Source organism: Hypanus sabinus, chromosome 29 (assembly GCF_030144855.1).
Source record: "Hypanus sabinus isolate sHypSab1 chromosome 29, sHypSab1.hap1, whole genome shotgun sequence".
In the NCBI taxonomy this organism is placed as follows: domain Eukaryota; kingdom Metazoa; phylum Chordata; class Chondrichthyes; order Myliobatiformes; family Dasyatidae; genus Hypanus; species Hypanus sabinus.
This window is the reverse complement of record NC_082734.1, coordinates 4,785,231-4,805,008: the sequence shown is the minus strand read 5'-3', so window position 1 is coordinate 4,805,008 and position 19,778 is coordinate 4,785,231. Positions and strand designations below refer to the sequence as shown.

The 19,778-nt window shown below is 43.2% G+C and overlaps 1 protein-coding gene across 2 annotated transcripts in view; it reads right to left on the bottom strand.

The window, feature by feature from the left end:
- Positions 1-3,574: 3,574 nt before the first annotated feature.
- The window catches only part of ap2a1 (adaptor related protein complex 2 subunit alpha 1), a 108,222-nt gene continuing 92,018 nt past the window's right edge, over positions 3,575-19,778 (bottom strand). For both annotated transcript variants that reach the window (XM_059953456.1, XM_059953457.1), the window contains 5 exons: positions 18,180-18,303; positions 15,349-15,465; positions 14,967-15,036; positions 11,468-11,602; positions 3,575-10,443 (listed from right to left, as the gene is read on the bottom strand). In XM_059953456.1, the coding sequence (XP_059809439.1) occupies positions 10,366-10,443; positions 11,468-11,602; positions 14,967-15,036; positions 15,349-15,465; positions 18,180-18,303 (524 nt within the window). In that variant the 3' untranslated portion in view covers positions 3,575-10,365. The remainder of the gene's footprint in view (positions 10,444-11,467; positions 11,603-14,966; positions 15,037-15,348; positions 15,466-18,179; positions 18,304-19,778) is intronic.

Sequence of the window (19,778 nt, the reverse complement as noted above, 5' to 3'; positions counted from 1 at the left end):
TTTAATGCTGAGTTCTTCCATCCTTGTAGGCAAACACTAAGTTCTCCATTCACAAAAAGTTCTTCCTTACATTCCTTCCTATATCTTCTACCATCTCTTTGAACTTCAGATCCAATTGAAGACATTCTTTATTTAACCCTTCTAGTCCAGTTCTAGCTCAATCTAAAAATGAGATTCTGCAGATGCTGGAAATCCAGAGCAACATGCACAAAACACTGGAAGAATTCAGGTAGTACCTATGGAGAGGAATAAACAGTTGATGTTTCAGGCCGAGATCCTCCATCAGGATCCTAAATGTGACATACACATTTTATTCCTGTACATTGCTAGCCTGATCCATGTATAAGTATGATTTCCTTGTTTCTCCAATATCACTGAGAACAAATTTTTTTAAGTGTTGCTTCCTTTGATTTTTTTTTATGATAGACGGCTTGAAGCTAAACACAAATATAATTTCCGATTACTTGTATCACATAGTAATTTGGTGAAACAAGAAATTTAACTTTTATTGAATATAATGCATGTAATTGCGTAATAGTGCTGATGCTTTACAATAGTTCAGCTAAACTAAAAATGCCCTTTTGGCAATTTTCATTTGTATTCAGTGTCTGAGGCCTTTCATTAAAGTGTCCAACAATAATCAGCCAGCATTGATGGATTTCGGTTACCCTGATACCATTTCTCCATGACCAGAAAGTCCTGGTGAAACTTTTCACCGTGCTCATCACTGACAGCACCAAGATTTGCAGGGGAGAAGTCTAAATGGGAATGCAGAAAATGAATCTTTAGTGACATGTTGCACTTCATGGTTTTGTTTGCTTGAAGCTTCTTGTAGTTTGGTGCTCTATAGATGCCAAGAAAATTTTCAACACGTTTGAATGCACTTCCCGTGATTTTCTCCAGTCCTACTATTAGTTCTTTGAATTGTCCATCATTGACAACCTGTATGATTTGTGGATCAACACAAAACACCTACCTTAATCTTGGCATGTTATTCTGACAAATTATGAATTGAAATAACACATGCAGGCAATTTTTTAAAAATGGTGCATGAAAGGGGAATTTCATGGTGATTTTCATGATCAGTAGTCTGAAATCCATAAAGTACACCAAAGAGTATTCAAGACTAATCTTTGGTGTCCAGTGTATCCAGTTATAGTTCTACATTGGTTCAGTATTGGGCAAATAGAATCTGAAACAACATCAGATGCTGGAAGAACTCAGCCAGTCAAGCAGTGACTGTCAAAAGAAAAACCTTCCTTTCATCAGGACTGCTGTGTCACCGAATTGCCACAGTATTTCTGCTGTTTCTCCATTGTCCTTTGCCTCCGACAACAGCTTTCATACTGTTGTTCAAAGATCAAGAACTTTTGCTTTAAACCATGATCACATTCACTCTCCTGTGTGTCAAGTGCAGGGGATGAGCTATAACTATTTAACAATTATAAACAAGGTCATGCTACTGGTGCTGAACAATGATCCCTCTGTCACTAGTTGGCAGAAACCTAGCTGTCCTCCTCAAAAGCCACAAACTTTTAAAATAGAACATACTTGGATCTAACTATTGAATTTTCAGTAGCACTGGGAATGCAAAAAGTACATCTTACTCAATTCTAGAATTCCAGATGGAATGTTTTAAATTCTATGCTGCATCCATAATCAATGAGAAACTGATAAAAAGATTTATTCCCTTAATTTATTTTTTTTTACTTAGATTTGTCTTTTTCTTCCTCCTGTTGACTGCAGCACTGTGAAATGTGTTGGTTAGCTAGTAATGTAGTGGAGATGATATGCAAGCCCAGTTCTGCTCCAGTAACACCCCTGGCCTGTGCCCCACACCACTCATTGTTCTGAATCAGTCTTCATCCATTCCCTGGGTATAAACCATCCAACTGCAACAAAATAAATAAGCAGAGACAGAGGTCGATCATAATGTCAATGTTTTATCTAAATACTGTTCTTCATCTTACATCTCTTCAGTTAAACATTTGTCATTTAACACTGATGAGGATCACCTCTCAGGTGTACATGGCTGCACACATAACACCCATACACAATGTTAGAAGCCACTCCTCTAATGCAAGTGATTGCATAGTAACAGAATATTTCAATATGTATTCAGCTGTACTGGTACTCGGGTGATCTCTGGATCAGATGGACATATCCCCTCTTAATTTTATCCAGTCTTCTCTCCCAAACGACATGACCCCGGAGGTACAGGCACTACTAAATCACCACTGTTACATTTTTTTATTTATTGAGATACAGCACAGAATCAAACCCCTCAAGCTGCACTGCCCAGCAATCTCCAGATCTAATCACAGGACAATTTACAGTGACCAATTAACCTACTGACTGTTATGATTTAGGTCTGTTGGAGGAAAGCTGAGCGCCTGGAGGAAACCCACACTGTCATAGGGAGAATGTACAAACTCCTTACACCACTGGTACTGTAAAGTGTTGTACTAACCATTACGCTACCACACTTTCCCATGTGTTGATACTTAAACTGTGGCCACAGTTACTGTATGAAATGAATTACCTGCTGTCTAAGTCAATGATGCACAGCCTGGGGGGGGGGGGGGGGGAGAGCAAGCACTCACTTCTGCCTTCACTCAACATGCATCTTGGATGGGAGGCAGAAACAAATTATCCTGATCGACTCAATTTTCCATCTGGCCAGTTGCAAAACCTCTTCTTGTTCTGTTGCAAACCCCAGCCCACCCACATTCAATCCAGCCCCTGATATTATCCCTGTTCCCTGCCCCATACCCTTGCACCCCAAGCAGTTCTCACATCACCAAGTGCACTTTCCTTCCACTATAATTCCAGTGTCCTCTTCTCGGTCCATTTTCTCTCTTGTTCAGGGAACCAGTACCCCCTCTACAACTGTAGAAAACGTGACAAGGATCAGCATGGGGTGATGTGGGATGGCCACAACTCTTTGAATCTGAAATCAAAACATTTCATGCCAGCTCATTGTGACAGTGATTCTTACTGTAATGCTACCACCCTACACCATCCATCACAATGAGAATTTCAAAGGTTCCCTGTCACTGAAATACAGTGCAGAGTATTCTCCAGTCAAGGGGTGTTAGTTGTTAACACAAAGCGTTTCACTGTAGGTTTCAAAGTACATGTGAAAAATAAACTTGAACCGTGCCAACATCAAACTTGGCATGCTGTTGACTAGAGGAGAATATACACATTTGTGTTCTCTCCAAGCAGGCTCATTCCTTAAGGATCATGGAAGGACATCACATCAGGCGCGGTTATGTGCAGCTGGTAACTACCTGGCTTTTCATCACAATTGTATGATTGCAAAAACAAGTAAGAGATTGGCCAGAGAAATTAACAACTTCCCAGGAGGTGGATTCTGGGAGTATAATGTATGCAGAACTATGACAAAAGGAGCCTGACTATCCTCATGAGTCCACTGGTTTTCCCTAACAGATAAAACAGGTAACCCACATTAAAGAATTGTGATGTACTGTTAATGAGGAATCAGCTCCACTGGTGGCTCGAGGGCACAAAGTCAATGAACCAGAGGATGATGGTGATAAACACTGCCTGATGGACTGGGGGGGGGGGGTGGAATACCCCCCTAATAGCAACTTTCAGAAGATTCAAATACATGAGAAAGCAAATGTGGGCAGTACACAAGAGCGAGTCTGATTTACAGGTAGCCTGGAAAGCGTGATCTCCTACGGCTCTGGATTCATTACTGTGTTCACTGCTGACCAGTTTCCAAACCGTATTTACTTATTTCAAAAAATCGTGCTCACAAATCTTCCAAATTATTTTACATGAAACCACTTAATCACCATCTGGCAGTTACTGTGGTCCCTAGCAAGAGTTAAAGCAGCTAATTGATACACAGAAAGATCCCACCCTAGAGCCATAAGGTTAATAATCAGAAAGCGTCTGCCGGTGATGCTCAGCTTGTAGGAGGATGCTGGGAAAGTTCAAGTGAGAACCATAACTATCAGAACTTTGCGATTGATAGAAAGGGCCATGGTCGTGGGAGCTTATGCCATATATCACGAGTAATTTTTGATTGGTGTGTGGGTTGAAGTATCTTGTTCCCATCTGTACCTGGTAGTGCCTGGGTGAGGTCAGAATGTTTATAACAATAGAGGAAACTTAGCTAAACTCTTGACAATCGACAATCACAATTTGCACTCACTACAATCCAGGGCAGGGCTCCCGATCACCAAGGACAGGAATTACAAGGGACAGAGTTAGGCACTTTTTCCACACCCAGCTTCAACACTTAACTAGCAAAAACAGTTCGGGATTGTTTAATTCTACCGTACCTATTCCTGGTACTGACAATCCTAAAGGTCAAGGAGAGTTTTTGCTTTTGACATAAACATGGCAGCTGATTGGACACCACAAGCAACATTGTTGTAATTTAGCTAACAATTTAACAATCTTCCCTAGCGAGACAAAATTGGGTCCACAACAGGGAGAATCTCCCTGCTTTTCTCAGGGCAAGGTGAAGATCCCCCTTTCATGTGTGCAGGTTGGTGGCTGATTCAGCAGAGAAACCAGACACAGCAAGAGTCTGGATTACATGCACCCACAACAGAAAAGGCAGGATAGTACAAGAAAAAAGTGGTTTTGCATCCCAAGACAGAGCTCTGCAAGGGAGCTGCGGGTCCAGATTGACTGAACATTGGGTAAATACTTGCTGGGGGGGGGGGGGGGGGGTTGATGTTCTCAGGCTGAATGGCAAAGCTGACAGATGATCCACACAGAAGCTTTGACCAGAACGACAACATATTTAATACCAACTGGAAGTAGGAAAATCAGCTTGTTTCCCTACTGAAGCAAGTGTGGCTGAGATGAGTATGTGAGGTGTGACACACTCCCTATCCCTACAGCTCGGTGCCTTGAAATTGGTGGAGCACAAGGGTCAAAGTTTTGACAGAAAGTTTCAGCTTATTTATGGGACATGGATGTTGCAGAAGAGGCAAATGTTATTCTTCCCTTAAAATAGTGGCAAGCCGAGGTGATATGGTGAAGGTGCTTCCATAGTTGTTCGGGAGTTCTATGTCCCTTCCACAGTGAAGGAATGGAGATGTGTAGGTGATACACTTGGTGTATCCATTCTCCTAACGTTCTAGCTGATTTGGTGGTAGAGGTCACACAATTAGAAGCTATTGTCAGAACAGTCTTCTCCAGAATGCACCTACAGGGCACCATGGTTGTCAGCAATATTTAAGGTGGTGAAAAGTTTGCCAAAGTCTGGTCAAAAGGAGGTTGTGTATGCTGTCAATATTTCACCCAAGGACCAATAATAAATATACTCTGCAGGCCACAAAATAAAAGTTCAGTAATAAGGAAGATCAGGGTTTGTGTGCAGGTTATAAGCAGCAAGAATTGGATACCACACACAGAATACTCTTATAGTACTCCTTTTAACTACACCTATTAAGTACCTCAGCTTCACAACAAAATGTAAATATGCATGTGTTCAATCTCCTACCACATTAATTGCAAAAGTATGGCTGCTTACACAGAACAAAGGCCAGAGGCACATGGACAAAATACTATATTGTTGGCCACACAATATTATACACCTACCCTTTGATTAAAGTGCTCCACATCACTAAGTTAATTGCTTTGATACAGAATGTGCCCCATTCTTTACCTGTAAATATGTTGCATTTAAACAAGGCATACTAGTTTATTGTTGCTGAACAGCTTCCCTGCTAGACACATCCAGTTAAGTGGCTGTTCCACCTCACTGCTCCCAGAAGGGAGCGCAGCCCTCCCCTCGTACCAATCACCAGAACACACAGATAATCAAGACCATGCCAAAGAGAATTACAAGTATTCATCTACTACCTGTTGAAAATGGAAAAAAGGCTGAATTACATGGGAAGACTGACAGGTACCATCACTCACAGGAATCCTGTCGGTAGGTAGAATACAGGGACCATCTTGAGACCTGAAACTTTTCTCATTCCAAACTATTGTTGAAAACACACAGAAGATTAACAGAAATATTTATTTCTGTAAAATACTCCTGAAGGTGTTGACTGTCCTTGGGCTACGCTTTCACAGGTTGCTCTGCCGGATTGGGAATGCTATTGGGCTTTTCCCCACGAGGACTTTGTTTACAATCATGTGTAGAAAGTGCTGCGCAATAATCAGAAGGGGAAGGCGACAAGGAGTCGCTTGTCATCGGTCCTACTGGGGCACTTTCTTGCCTTTGCATCTACATCTTGAAAAGTGCCTTTAACCAATTGACACAAAGACTCAGAGGGCTAATTTTACAAGTTACCTTAACAGGAAGAATATAATTGAGAATAAGAGCAGACGTGTTGGAAATCATGAGCTGCGATAACAAGGTCAACTGACTGGAAGTTTGCCCACTGACATCCGCAATTTGCAAACTGCTTACACTACAACCAATCCCACATGATATTCCGATATGAAAGGCGGATTGTTACATCTATTATCAAGGGTAAAGTGTGATAGTGGAGGATTAAAAATATACATAAAAAAATCTTTCAATGGAAGCATCTCATTTTAAAATTGTATCCCATGTTTACATTTAGAATGGAAACTGCCCATGTAAACATCAGTGCAGTTACCCCTGCTTAATAGTAGTTGCTTCCTCTAATATATTTACACAAGTTTGAACATTTATAAGAAATAAAAATGCTTTGTCCTTAAACATATTAAGGACAAAATGTATAATACTGAAATAGGCACCAAATTGAAATTGTTGAAAGTGCTGCTATTGATGTTAAATTATATTAAAATAATATTACTTTATTTTTTATTTAGAGACACATAGAGATACTACACAGTAACAGGCCCTTCTGGCCCAAACAGCCTGTGCTGCCCATTTATACCCATTTGACCATTAACCTACTAACCTTTACATTGAATAAACAGAACAGGAGGAACGCTGTAGTTTTCAATAACAGATGGTTTTGCCTCCTCCAGATATCAAGTATATTCAGGCTAGCTAAGGAGGAAGGGTTAAACCTGTGATTTAAAATTATGAAAATGGAGAACTTAGGGAAAATGGTCAGTGTAATTTCCATCTTCCTATCAGTGGCACTAAACCTATCTGGATTTCCTGGAGTGGGCTGGTGTGCATGGAAGAAACGTTTCTTCTGCCACATTGCTGAGGATACCAGGAGGATAAATTGGGAATTTCAAATTGCAAATTGAGGGAGGGGAAATGGGTAAGTAGAACCCATGCCATCATAAGAAGGATCTCGTTGAAACCTATCGAATATTGAAAGGCATAGACGGAGTGGAGACTCCTATTGTGGGAGAGTCTAGGACCAGAGGGCACAGCCTCAGAATAGAAGGACATTCATTCATTGCCACAGATGGCAAGTCTTTGGGCATATTTAAAGTGGATGTTGATAGGTTCTTGATTTGTAATAGGGCCAAGGGTTATGGGGAAAAGGCAGGGGAATGGGGTTGAGAGGGATAATAATCAGCCATGATGGAATGGCGGAGCAGATTCAAGGGGCCAAATGGCCTAATTCTGCTGCTGTCTTATGGAAAGCACAGAGTCCTTGTTGACAGTGCCAGAGGTCTGGGTCAAACAGGTCTGCTGAAGCTGAAGGGCAGCAGCTGCACTACCTGACACTACCGTAAGTATTTGGAACTCACCAATCAGATGGTTCTGGGACAAGATGGCGGGGTGTGTGGCCAGTTTACTAAAATTATATCAAGACAATTCATAAGTAATTCTAAAGTTACCTCATGCAGTCACACTACTGTAAGTTCCACCAGCAGGGTACCTCTGCCTGTGCTTGTAGAATATTAATTGTATTTAGTACAGTGCAGAACTTCCAACCCTTAAAGGCACGCTGACCACCAAATGACCTACTTAAACCTAGCCTTATCATGGAACAATTTACAAGGACTAATTTGTACGCCTTCAGACTTCTGGGAGAAAGCCAGACGTTCCCCGGCAAGAATGTACAAACCCCTTAAAAAGGGTGCCAGGATTGCACTCAGCATTCTGAAGCCCTCTGCTGTAATACAGTAATGCTATGTTAACAAAGAATGGTTAGCCTCAGTTCTGTCTTCATGATGAGATCCGACTCCAGTAGAGGACAATACTGGGAGTATGTTTCAGGAGCTTGGAGGGAAGGTTGGTAGTCACAAGTAACAGGGAAATGCATCTCCCCCCTCCTCCCCCCAGATGTTCTTCCACCTTCCGCAGGTTTAATGCTAAACCTGCTTGAGATGAGGTTCCTGCTGCAGAGGCAAGAGGCTTAAAAATCCTTTGATTAGTTTTCAACTGTGCGACAAGCAACCTACAGTGCACACTGAGAATTTTGCCTGGAGTGGTGTGGTGCGTGTTTCACAGTAATGACAAGGCTGGAGTTTTATTCACATCCTTTGTTCTCTTGTATTTCCCTTGCAGGTTACATTTTGACAAGCATTTGTTTCCAAGGTCACAGCAACTCCATTAGTTATTGGTCCAAAGCACTTGACAGTGAACATTCAACATGGTTTCCCTACCCCCCCACCCCCCCCAGGAGCATACTGGTACTATCGTTAGAAATCAGTCTTTGCAAAGGAATAAGCTTCCTCCATTTCGCACAGCACCCACTAGGAAGCCCCACTGCCACGTTATCCAGTTGCTAGAGTTAGTTTTATGTACAGGCATTAGGCAGATGGGATCCTCTTTATTAGCAGAGAAGTTAAGCTAATCTAGGGTTGCACAGCACAAGTTTGCCCACCATTTACAAGACAATGCCACTGAAGTAGCAAGCTGAAAGAAGTGGAGGCAGGGGTTAATGAGCAAGCCAATCCTAATGTCCCCCAAAAATGTAGGAAATGTCAAGTAAAGCCAGGAGCAGAGAGGGATGAGAAGTTAGAAACTGAGCCTTTTGAATGGGGGAATTGTGCATTGTGCATTTTGCCTTCCTGCTCCATCTCCCTCTGTCAAAGACACTGTATTAGATTAATTCTATCTAGTGAGAACCCAAGTGTTGTGCCTGGGATCTTCCAGACTCTGAACTGTTTAAAAACGATTGCTGGTAATGAAAACAGGCTTAGCGGGGAAAGAAGAACAACTCAGCCCATTGTCACATTTCATTCCCATAATATTAAGTATTCATGCACAACAGCAAGCACTGTGGAACTCATGCTGGCTGTCAACAGAGAGAAAGAGAGATAGAGAGAGAGAGAGGGGGGCAAAAAAGTGCAAGAGTCTGTAGAATGGGATTTGCAGGTGACGACGACAAGGGGCAGTAGTTGCATAGAGCAGAGAGTTTTCAAAAACTACTAACGGATGATGCGTGTTCCAGAGGGAGGAGCAGAAGGGAACAGTTTCAGGAATTTCCAGTCTTTTTGCATGTACAATACCTTAAGCAAAAGGTTAAATAAAAAAATGCCCACCCTTTAACTTTCGATGGTGACATTGAAACAGCAAATTTAACATAAGAGACCACTGACTAACTTGGTCGTACAGGTATTTCTATCCAGCTCTAAGAAAGAGTTATATACAGATACATTTTACAATTACTTCATACATTTTTTTTAATATAAGAAATGACTATATCGATTAACAGCGAGATGGGACATCAAGTCTTTTGGTATTCGGGCATCACCTCCTTTTGAGGTCTGTAAAGACAGCGAGAAAGCGAAAATGGTGAGGCACCCTGCATATACTGGACACCGTCTGCTCGGAATCCTCCCCTTCTCTACTCATCATCTCTGACAGCAGTCACTCCTCACTGGAGAATAGGTCATCAGTCAGTAGACATGCTCCAATAGCCTGCCTAAATCTCTATCGACAGCCTCGTTTGGACATTCAGCCGTGGGGTAGTGGGAGCCACCAAACACTTCAAAAGAGGCACATTGCCTAATCCCCATTTCTGAAGGGCGCTGCCATCGTGTCACACCCTGAACCCTTCCTGGTTTGTACCTGGTCACTGCAGTATGGTGTGCATACAGGAGCAGGGAGGAGCCATTCTTTTCACTCTGAGATTAGTGATCATCTGACACTCCTTGCTTCAGCAAAGATTTACAATCATTAAATGTCCCTCATCAACTCGACTGAGATGCCAGGGGTTGTGTCGACTTCACTGTGGCCTGACGCCAATTCTGCCCATCTACTGCACAGTCTGATGCCTCGTGTACCAAAGAACTTTCCAAATCCCTCCACAATAGCAACAGAAGGAAAACCTCCACAAAACAGTCACGTAAACATATACTGTCGTTAAGAGGACGTCACATGATACTTGAAGATTTCACTGGACGTGGCATGGATATAAGACCTTCATGCACCCGTGCACACACACATACGCACACTCACTCCCAGATTCACACAGACACAGTATAGTGTAAGAGATCGGTTACATGGAGGAGACTTTAGAACTGTTGAGACAGTAAACCACATAGTCGCTTCGACACAGTCTCCTTGCTTGTGCGTAGTGTGAGGCGGTACATCTGTGGACGAAGAGAGACAGAGAGAAGTGAAAGGTCAGAGAGCAAAGCAATTCCAGCCAGCAACTTCTAACCTTGGGACAGGACACAGGTGGTCGTGCAGTATAAACCCACTAAAAATATGCCTGGCCAATGAGCACCCCTTCCTTACTGAAACCCATCCTTTGGGGTCCTCATTTTTACCCAACACTTATTCCAACACAAGGTAAATAGTCTCTCAATCTACCTCATCATGGACTTTGCATTTTGTCTTCCTGCACTGTTAATTTATTTGCAACTATAAAACTATTAGCTTCTCTTTCTGTTCCTGCTTTGGTTCAGCTCAGTGTATTTCAGAATGGAACAATTTGTCTGATAGGACCACTTTAAAGATAAGATTAGCTTCATTAGTCGCATGTACATGGAAAGAGTGAAATGTGCCCATTTGCACCAACAGCCACAGACTGGGGATGGGCTGGGGGCAGCAGGCAGGCATCGCCATGCTTCTGGCACCAACACAGCATGCCCACAACTCACTAACATCTTTGAAATGTGGAAGGATACTGGAACATCCTTGCACAGTCACAGGGAGAACACACGACAGCGGTGGGAATCGAACCTGGGCCACTGGCACTGTAAAACATTACATTAACTGCTACCTCTCAGTCCAGCTCGTCATGGCTTTTGTGTTTTGTCTACCTGCACTGCACTCTCTCTGTAATTATAACACTGTATTCTTCCTTTGGTTCTCCCTCAATGCACTTGAGCATCAAAAAAAAGCTTTTCACTACATTTTGGTCCACGTGACAGTAATGAACCAGCTCCCAGCTCCACTGCATATGCTGCTGATACGGAGGAAGCAGCCAAGAACCACTTAGGGCACCGCTACTGGACCCCTGAAGGCTGTCTTTTGATCAGGCCCAAGTGTCTGCCCCAGCTCAGGCAACAGAGGTCACCTAGTGAGCTCTCATTCTCAGATGACGCACAGGCGGTAAGCTGATCTGATTCAGCCGCGGCTCTAAATAACTCAGTGCTAAATGTCACAAACCTGTGCCTGACTGTTGGGTTCCAGCCGCAACAAGCACCCAACCTGGATGGATTTTGTGTGAATGATTCCCGCACCAACGAAGTTGTCATGGTTGGGGTCGACGTCCTGCAGCAGAGCTGTGCCGAACCCTATCAACTACAGAAAGAATGGAAAAAGCAGAAAATAAACTGAGAGAAGTGCCCCTGCAGAACCTCACTGAGCATATCCCACAACAAAGGCTCCCATTTACGGAGCGTCTCAGGTGGTTTCAGGCTGTGGGCTGCTCTCTGGTGTTTATCTATCTACCTACAGGCACAGTGTGGAATAAGTTCTTCCAGCTCTTTGAGCTGTGCCATCCGATTTAACCCACGGGACAATTTACCATGACCAATTAACCTGCTAACCCGTACATCTTTGGACCGTGGAAGGAAACCCACGTATTCCACGAGGAGGATGTATAAACTCCTTACATAGGACACCAGGATTGAACTCCAAGGCCCCAAGCTGTAATAACGTTGCGTTAGCCGTTACGCTACCATGGTGACCAAACTACCAAGTTACAACACAACCTTATGATGTTACTCACCATTGTAATTCCTTGCCCTAAAACTCCCTTCTAGAAAGTGCTACGGGCTATTAAAAAAAAAGCACTTCATGCTAACTTAAATGATTCCTCCCTTTATGTAGTTAATTTGATCAGCCATTCGGGTTAGACCCCACCCCCCTCTATCTATAACCTCAGTCACCGCATTTTACAGCGTGTTAAGTCACTTTTTCTAAAGCTGTTTACACCATAAATACAAGCTGGCATTTATCTATTATTATCACATCCATACTTTAACCTCTATATTTTATATAAATGTTTATTCTTTATAATTATAGAATGTTGTTGACTTTTGGTTGCCAACACACCATAGCAAATTCTGAATACAGTGATTCCGGTTAATTGGGACAGCTGCTTCTTTGAACAACTCTTAAAGGACAAAAACTAAATCGAGAAAATAGCTGAGCTTCCCTTCATTTATTTGTGACACTATGCCACTTATTTGGGACAGGAGACTGTTACCGAACAGTTTCTAACTAGCATTATTTGTGTGCACTTGTGTGGTCGTTAGATACTACATCATGCTTACTGCAAACACTTTCTACAAAGCATGATTTTCTCGTGCTTGTGTTATGTTATCCATTTGGGTGGACAGAAGCAGATTCAAGCAGTGATTTTTGATCATTTTGTTTTTTTTATTCTGACCCTTCCAAAGATGCCGCAAAAAGATTTGACTCCAGCCAAAAAATTTAACTTACTGGACCAAATTAAAAGCCAGGTACCTGAGCTGATTTTGTTCATTTACAGTCAAACAAAAGAACATGACAGTATAACTGGGTGATTTCCCCTGTCGTTAACTATTAGGAATTAATACAGTTTTATAGTACTCTGGCAATATTGGTAGTTCAAATTTGTTCTGTATTTAATTAAATTTGTTACTTAGTTAAATGGTAGTTTGTCTATTTTAAAAATATATATTTTGAACTATTTCCATGAAACTTTGGCTAGTTGGTACAGCCACTTAATGGCCAACATTTATTTATTTACTGGGATATAGCTCGGAATAGGCCTTGGGCCCTTCGAGCTGCATCGCCCAACAACCCCGATTTAATCCTAGCCCAATCACTGGACAATTTACAATGATGAATTAAACTACTAACCAGTACGTCTTTCAACTGTGGGAGGACGCAGAGGAAAGCCACATAGTCACAAGGAAGAATGTACGTATAAGTCCCATTGTGTCCCAAGTTAACCCAACCCACTGTACACATAGATGTAAACGGTGAATAAACTTGATCCTTGATTGAAAAATAGACCTGGCTGGCTCATTCCACTGGAAGGTGGGAGTGCTTTAGAAACATCTTAGAGAACAATAGGTCTTTATTCTGCACTTTACAGGTTTACCAAACAAATCACGTTAACACCTTTGCACCCCTTGAGAGAGAATTAGACATCAACCTACAAACAGGAACAACAGAAACACAGAAATGAAGTGGTGAACACGAGGAAATCTGCAGATGCTGGAAATTCAAACAACAACAACAACACATAAAATGCTGGTGGAACACAGCAGGCCAGGCAGCATCTATAGGGAGAAGCGCTGTCGACGTTTCGGGCCGAGACCCTTCGTCAGGACTGTGCTCCACCAGCATTTTGTGTGTGAGGGAAGTGGTGAATATGGGTTTAGTTGCAGTATTTAAGTTTATAGAAGTACATGGACGAAGGGGTATGGAGGGTTTATGGTCCAGGTGCAGGTCGCTGGCACTAGGCAGAATCACAGTTCAGCATGGACTAGATGGGCTGAAGGGCCTGCAGCGATACAGCAGAGTAGGCCCTTCCAGCCTTGTCACCCATCAATCCCGATGTATCCCAAACCTAACCATGGGACCAATTAACCTACTAACTAGGACGTCTTTGGACTGTGGGAGGAAACTGGAGCACCCGGAGAAAACCCACACAGTCATGGGGAAGCGTACAAACTCCTTAGAGGATGTCAGGATTGAACTCTGAACTCTGATAAACGAAGCTGTAATAGCGTTACGTCTGTGCCCTAAACTACTCTTGAATCTGAAAGATTGGAAGGGCCTGTTTCTGTGCTAGTAGGACTCTAAAAGATTGGAACAATTAATATTGAAATAATTTGGCTCAGGGGAGGAGGCATCGAGATTCTTCATATATTAAGGACTGTGGAACACCACAAAACCACTAGACATATCCACAAACTATTTAGTGAGCACAGACACAAAATGCTGGTGGAACACAGCAGGCCAGGCAGCATCTATAAGGAGAAGCACTGTCGATGTTTCGGGCCGAGACCCTTCGTCAGTGAGCACAGATGTGGGATTACAGTAGAACAGGGTGACTTGCGATTTTACATTCAGAACACCGTGAAGGAATAAGATATCATGCGATCAAGGGTGCCGCTACATTTTTATTTGCAGGGGTTTTGGGATATGAAGTCATATAGAGATTAGAGAAGCAGGGAAGGCTGAGACACCTTCCTCTTGGATAAAGAAGGAGCTCAAGATCCCATCCACGAAGTGAAAAAGAATATATAGGTGTTAATCTAATAGCGTGAAACCCTGACATGGACGGTCCCAAGCCTGGCTCCGAAAGGGGGAGGGTTGGGTATGGGGCTAGCAACTTCATTCTGTAAAATTCCAGAGCTACAGAAACGCCAAAGAAGCTCCAAGGATCTCACCCCTGCGAGATCTTTGCCTAGAAGTTGTGTGGTGACAGCAGAAGCTGATCCAACACTATTCTTCCATACACACTGCTGCTTAGGAGGATAGGAGACTCGAGTCACTGAGCACCGCCCTACCCATGCCAACCACAGACTACTAATCCCTTTTACTCACACTTGGTCTGTCGCCTTCCATGACTTCCCTGGTTGGCACAGTTTGTTCTCTTAGTCTGCCTGCCTGCAAAGATGAGCAATTTTTATTTGGAGTCGTGAAAGGAGAGAAGAAATGTTACCTTAGCCTTGGTGACCTCTGTGTCCATGGGGTGATTAGCTTTGAAGATCTTCTGAGCTTCCTGCTGGGGACTAAGACAAAACGTTCTATAAATAACACAGGCTGCCTGCAACACCACGGGCTGAAGAGCCCTTACATTCTGTACTGTTCTATGTCCTTGCCAATATTGAGTTGCTCAGGTAAGGGCAGTAACAATATAAGATAGCCAAGCCATCTAAAAACATTTCCCATGCACAAACTCTCCATACCTGATAGATATGCAGATATTATATATATATAAATAAATAACAATATTTCACAATGACACATGCCAGTGATACTAAACTTGATTCTGCTTCTGAGTAGATATAAACTAATCTGAATCTAAATGATTCTTCCTGTACCTGCTGAGCTGTCTCCAACGCTGAAAGAAATCTTCCGACGCCATCTCTGTTGGCTGGAAAAACTTGTTGACAGTTATGGGCAGTTTTAGGGTGATATTTTGCAAGGTTCCACCATACCTACCAAAGGAAAAGGATTTCAACAATGACAATAATGTATAAATTAGTGTCATGAAAGACTTCAGGGAAATGGGATTCATCACTGGATTAAGTGTCGTCATTCTCCTCTTAGGCCTGGGTTCAAGGTCTGTTGCAGAGGACCTTCACACCATCTTACAGGGATGAAATGTGAGAGCCAAGCTAAATATAGTGAACAGACAAGGGAATCAGACAGGAAAATAACAAAAGAGAAGTGAACAGCTGTTGGCATAACATGGAATTCTGATAAGCACTTAAGGCAAAGATCAGGAGCAGATACTAGTGAAGAAATTAGCAGATGGCGTTTAACCAGGACACGTGAAGTGTTGCACTTTGGTCAGGTCAAACATAAAGTGACAGTACAGTGCTAAGGGCAAAATCCTTAATAAGTGCTGCTGAGCAGAGGGATCTTGGGTCCAAGTAAATTGTGCCTACACAGGTTGATAGGGGGTTTCGTAAGGTATGATGCCTTTATTAGTCAAGGCACTAAGTTCAAAGGTCAGGAAGCTATGTTGTGGCTTTATAAAACTCTGGTTGGGCCACATCTGGAACATTGCGTACAGGTCTAGTCGCCTCACTCTAGGAAGGATATTGAGGTTTTGGACGGGGGCAGAAGAGGTTTATCAGGATGCTTCCTGGTTAGAGGGCATATGCTGGATAAACTTGGGCTGTTTTCTTCAGAGCGGCAAAGCCTGAGGGGAGATCTGATAGAGGTTCACAAGATTACGAGGAATGTAGGAGTAGACAGTGTCTTTCTCCCAGGGTTGAAATCTCTAATACCAGATTGACAGACGGCTACGGACCAAGTGCAGGTGGATACTTGATGTTTGCAATGCATGGGGCATGTTTCTATGCTGCACAGCTGTGTCTTCTAGTCATACCAATAGTGTGTAGTAAGAGGAGAAAGGCTGGCTGAGTGCAAAGGAGGTGTTGCTAGCAGAGCTGCAATTGAGTTCTTTGTCTTTACCAAGGAAGAAGATTGTGGCAAAACATCATAATCAGGGGAGGTAGGAGAATTAATGGGCAACTGAACTTGAGACTCAAGAGAAACACACATGAAATGCTGGAGGGACTCAATAGATCAGGCAGCATCTATGGAGAGGAATAAAGAGCTGGATGAAGGGTCTTCACCCAAAATGTTGACTGTATATCCCCCTCAGCAACCCCGACCTGCTGAGTTCCTCTGGCATTTTGTGTTAATAAGGAGAGCAAATGAAAGGGCAGCTGCAATTAAAATTGAAAAAGTCATCAAGTACAGAAAGGTCTTATCCCAGATTGGTTGGAGATGTGTGGCTGGAAGTTGCTGCTGGCTTTCCTTGATGTTCTAATGTTCGTCAACACAGGGGACAAATCTTCAGCTCTCTTTCAGGGCAAGTTCAGCAGGAACTCATTTTGAGATCTGGGGTTCGCAGACAAACCAGTATTTATTGTCCGCTGCCAATTCCCTTGAGAAGGCACCTGTTTGAACTCTGCAGTCTACTGATGGAAGTACAGTACATCAATGCTGGTGGGCAAGTGATTCCTGGATGGAGACCTAGTGATCATGAAGGACCAGCGGAACTTTCCCGAAATTGGGATGGTGTGGGACAAAGAGGAACCTGCAAGTGGTGATGCCTGAACCGTATCAGATCGATTGTGAGAACGTGGCAAGTACACATGGGGTCGACTGATTGTGGGGTTCCTACCCACAGGAGGCTCTCTCTTTTTGTGTGGGGTTTCGAGCACGCACGTTCTCGTTTCAGTGGGCCTGGTTGCTGCCCAGCCTGTACAGTGGACAACACGACCCACTAAAATCGTTTAAGCCCACAGGTCTGTTTGTCATTCATGCTCTGCACTTGTATAACAGTGACCCCAGGAGGTGCCAGGCATCTACAGACTAGTAAATTCAAACCTCAGGTGAAACTCACAGAAGCAAATAATAAGGAAGAAACATAAAAAGGGTCTGAAGAACTTGAGCTGATGAAGGTGGGCAGGCATGGATTGATCTACAGAGGCAGGGGCACCACTGTAACGTAGCGGTCAGTGAGACACTATCACAGCTCAACCAGTTGGAGCTCAATTCCACACTGTTGGTAAGGAGTCCGTATGTCCTCCCCGTACACCGTGTGTTTTCTCTCCAGCTGCTCCGGTTTCCTCCCACAGTCAAAGACCTACCAGTTAGTAGGTTAACTGGTCATTGTAGATTGCCTGTGATTAGTCTAGGGTTAAACAGGTGGGTTGCTGGACAGGGAGGCTCATTGGGCCTGTTCCGTGCTGTATCTCTAAACAAATAAATAATGATTCAAATGGGCTGAATGGCATTCAATGAACTAACAGCTCTATAATTGTAATGAGGAATGTGCTACAGCTACACAGTAGTTAATAACAGTGGAAATGACCCACAAATGCTTTGCTAATCCAGTGAACACGTTGATGGGAACTTACAAAGCACAATTAGTTTTATTCTGGGTCATTAGAATATTCTATCTTGTTCAATTTCCAATTTGTTTGCTGCCCAGTTAAATGGCAAATATGGCACAAGGCAGCAGAAAGCTTGACTAAACCTGAATGATTCTTGTCGTTGAGAGGGGTTGCAGAGTGTGGTGGGTGCATGGTGGAACAGAGTGAGGAGAGCAGGGGACAGAGCAGCAGAGGAAAAGAGAAAGCAAGAGGTTTTACAAAACAGCGAGAAGTGGGTAACATGAAGAAGCCAGTACCTGAACTGAATGTTGAGCAATGGGGCTTCGGTGAAATCAGATAAGCACTCGATGTTAATCACTTGCTGAACCTGTGCTCCACCTTCCACAATGGGCTCCACGGGCTTAGCCTGAAGATTCAGCTGTGACCAGTGTTAAGGAACCTATCGTGGCATCTACACTGAAGCATGCACTTGCTGTATTTTCTTCCAATTCTTTTCTAAGAGGACTCAATGGATACAGTTCAAACATTAAGGATCCTCAGCATCTAGGACATGTAGCCTTCTCATTGATACCATCAGGGAGAAGAAGCCTGAAGAGACACTCAACGTTTTAGGAACAGCTAAACTGTTTACGGGAACACAGATTGGTGGTATGGAGACATGATCCACTGTTGCTGATCTGGGTACCTGAAGATTGAGAAAGATGTCATTTCAACTGGGACAGAGTGGCAGTTCTGGCGCAGGTGTACGTGAAGCAGGCAAGAGAATTTTTAGAAGTGTGGTTCCTTTCTGATAACTCCATTAACAAACGTATTGATATAGACGCCATCTATGAAAGGGCCAACGTAACACAAGCCAATAGAATTCAAAAGGTCAACTGAAGGGATAGCCAGTCAGGATAGAGACAAGTGAACAGGGGTCTATATAAACACGAGCATTCCCAGAGAGAAACAACAACAACTGTGCACAGAGGATGTCACCTTGACAAGTGGTGAAACGTTTGCAAGCCAATTGCCGCAATATCAAAGAGCTTCATCTCCATCAGATTTCTAATAAATCCATAAGCCAATGAACACTACCTCTATTTTTGCACTAATTTTTTGTATTTCTTATTGTAATTTAGAGTACTTGTAAGTTCTGCACTACTGCCACAAAAGTTCATGACACATATCAGTGATAATAAACCTGATTCTGATTCTCCATGACAGACTCCTGACACTACATGACTGTATAAAGAGAATCACTGATCACCCCAGCTAGACTCTGAGTCCACGAATGCCACAGAAATCTACAGTCAACCATAACAGAGCTTGTCTTCTGCCGAGCAAAATACTGGGGCAGCATCAACTCCAGCCTGGACACTGCCACACCGCCCTGGTGGAGCACACTGGCTCTGACACCCTTTCCTGGTGGCTGTAAATAGGCGACACTGCGACTCGAGACCTACGTCTTGCTACAAGCAAGGCTATGCAGCTCCCCACCATCTGCCCCTGCTGTCTGCCAAAAAAAAAACCGGGCTTGCAGCATTCTACATTAACAATGTCAAAAAGGGTCTTGCGATCACAAGAAAAGCGACTAAGACGGTCACTCGTTATTAGAATGCACGCCTCCTTCGCGCACCGACTCCTCCGAAGTCTCGCTGAAGCACGATCTGCGCTGTCCAGCGTCTTCAGTTTGAAGGGGATGCCAATTGTCCTTGCTTTTCAGGGTGGAAGTTGTCCCGATGGTTGGTTTAAACCAATAGCCATCATTTCTGTTATGCTTCTAACACGATTTGCAAAGTGGTGCAATTATTGTTCCATTTCTCATGAACAGATCTGTTGCAACAACCTTTTCAGGCAATACATTCAGAATTAAAACAACTTCTTAAGCTCATCGTGCCTCCTGGGGCATAGGC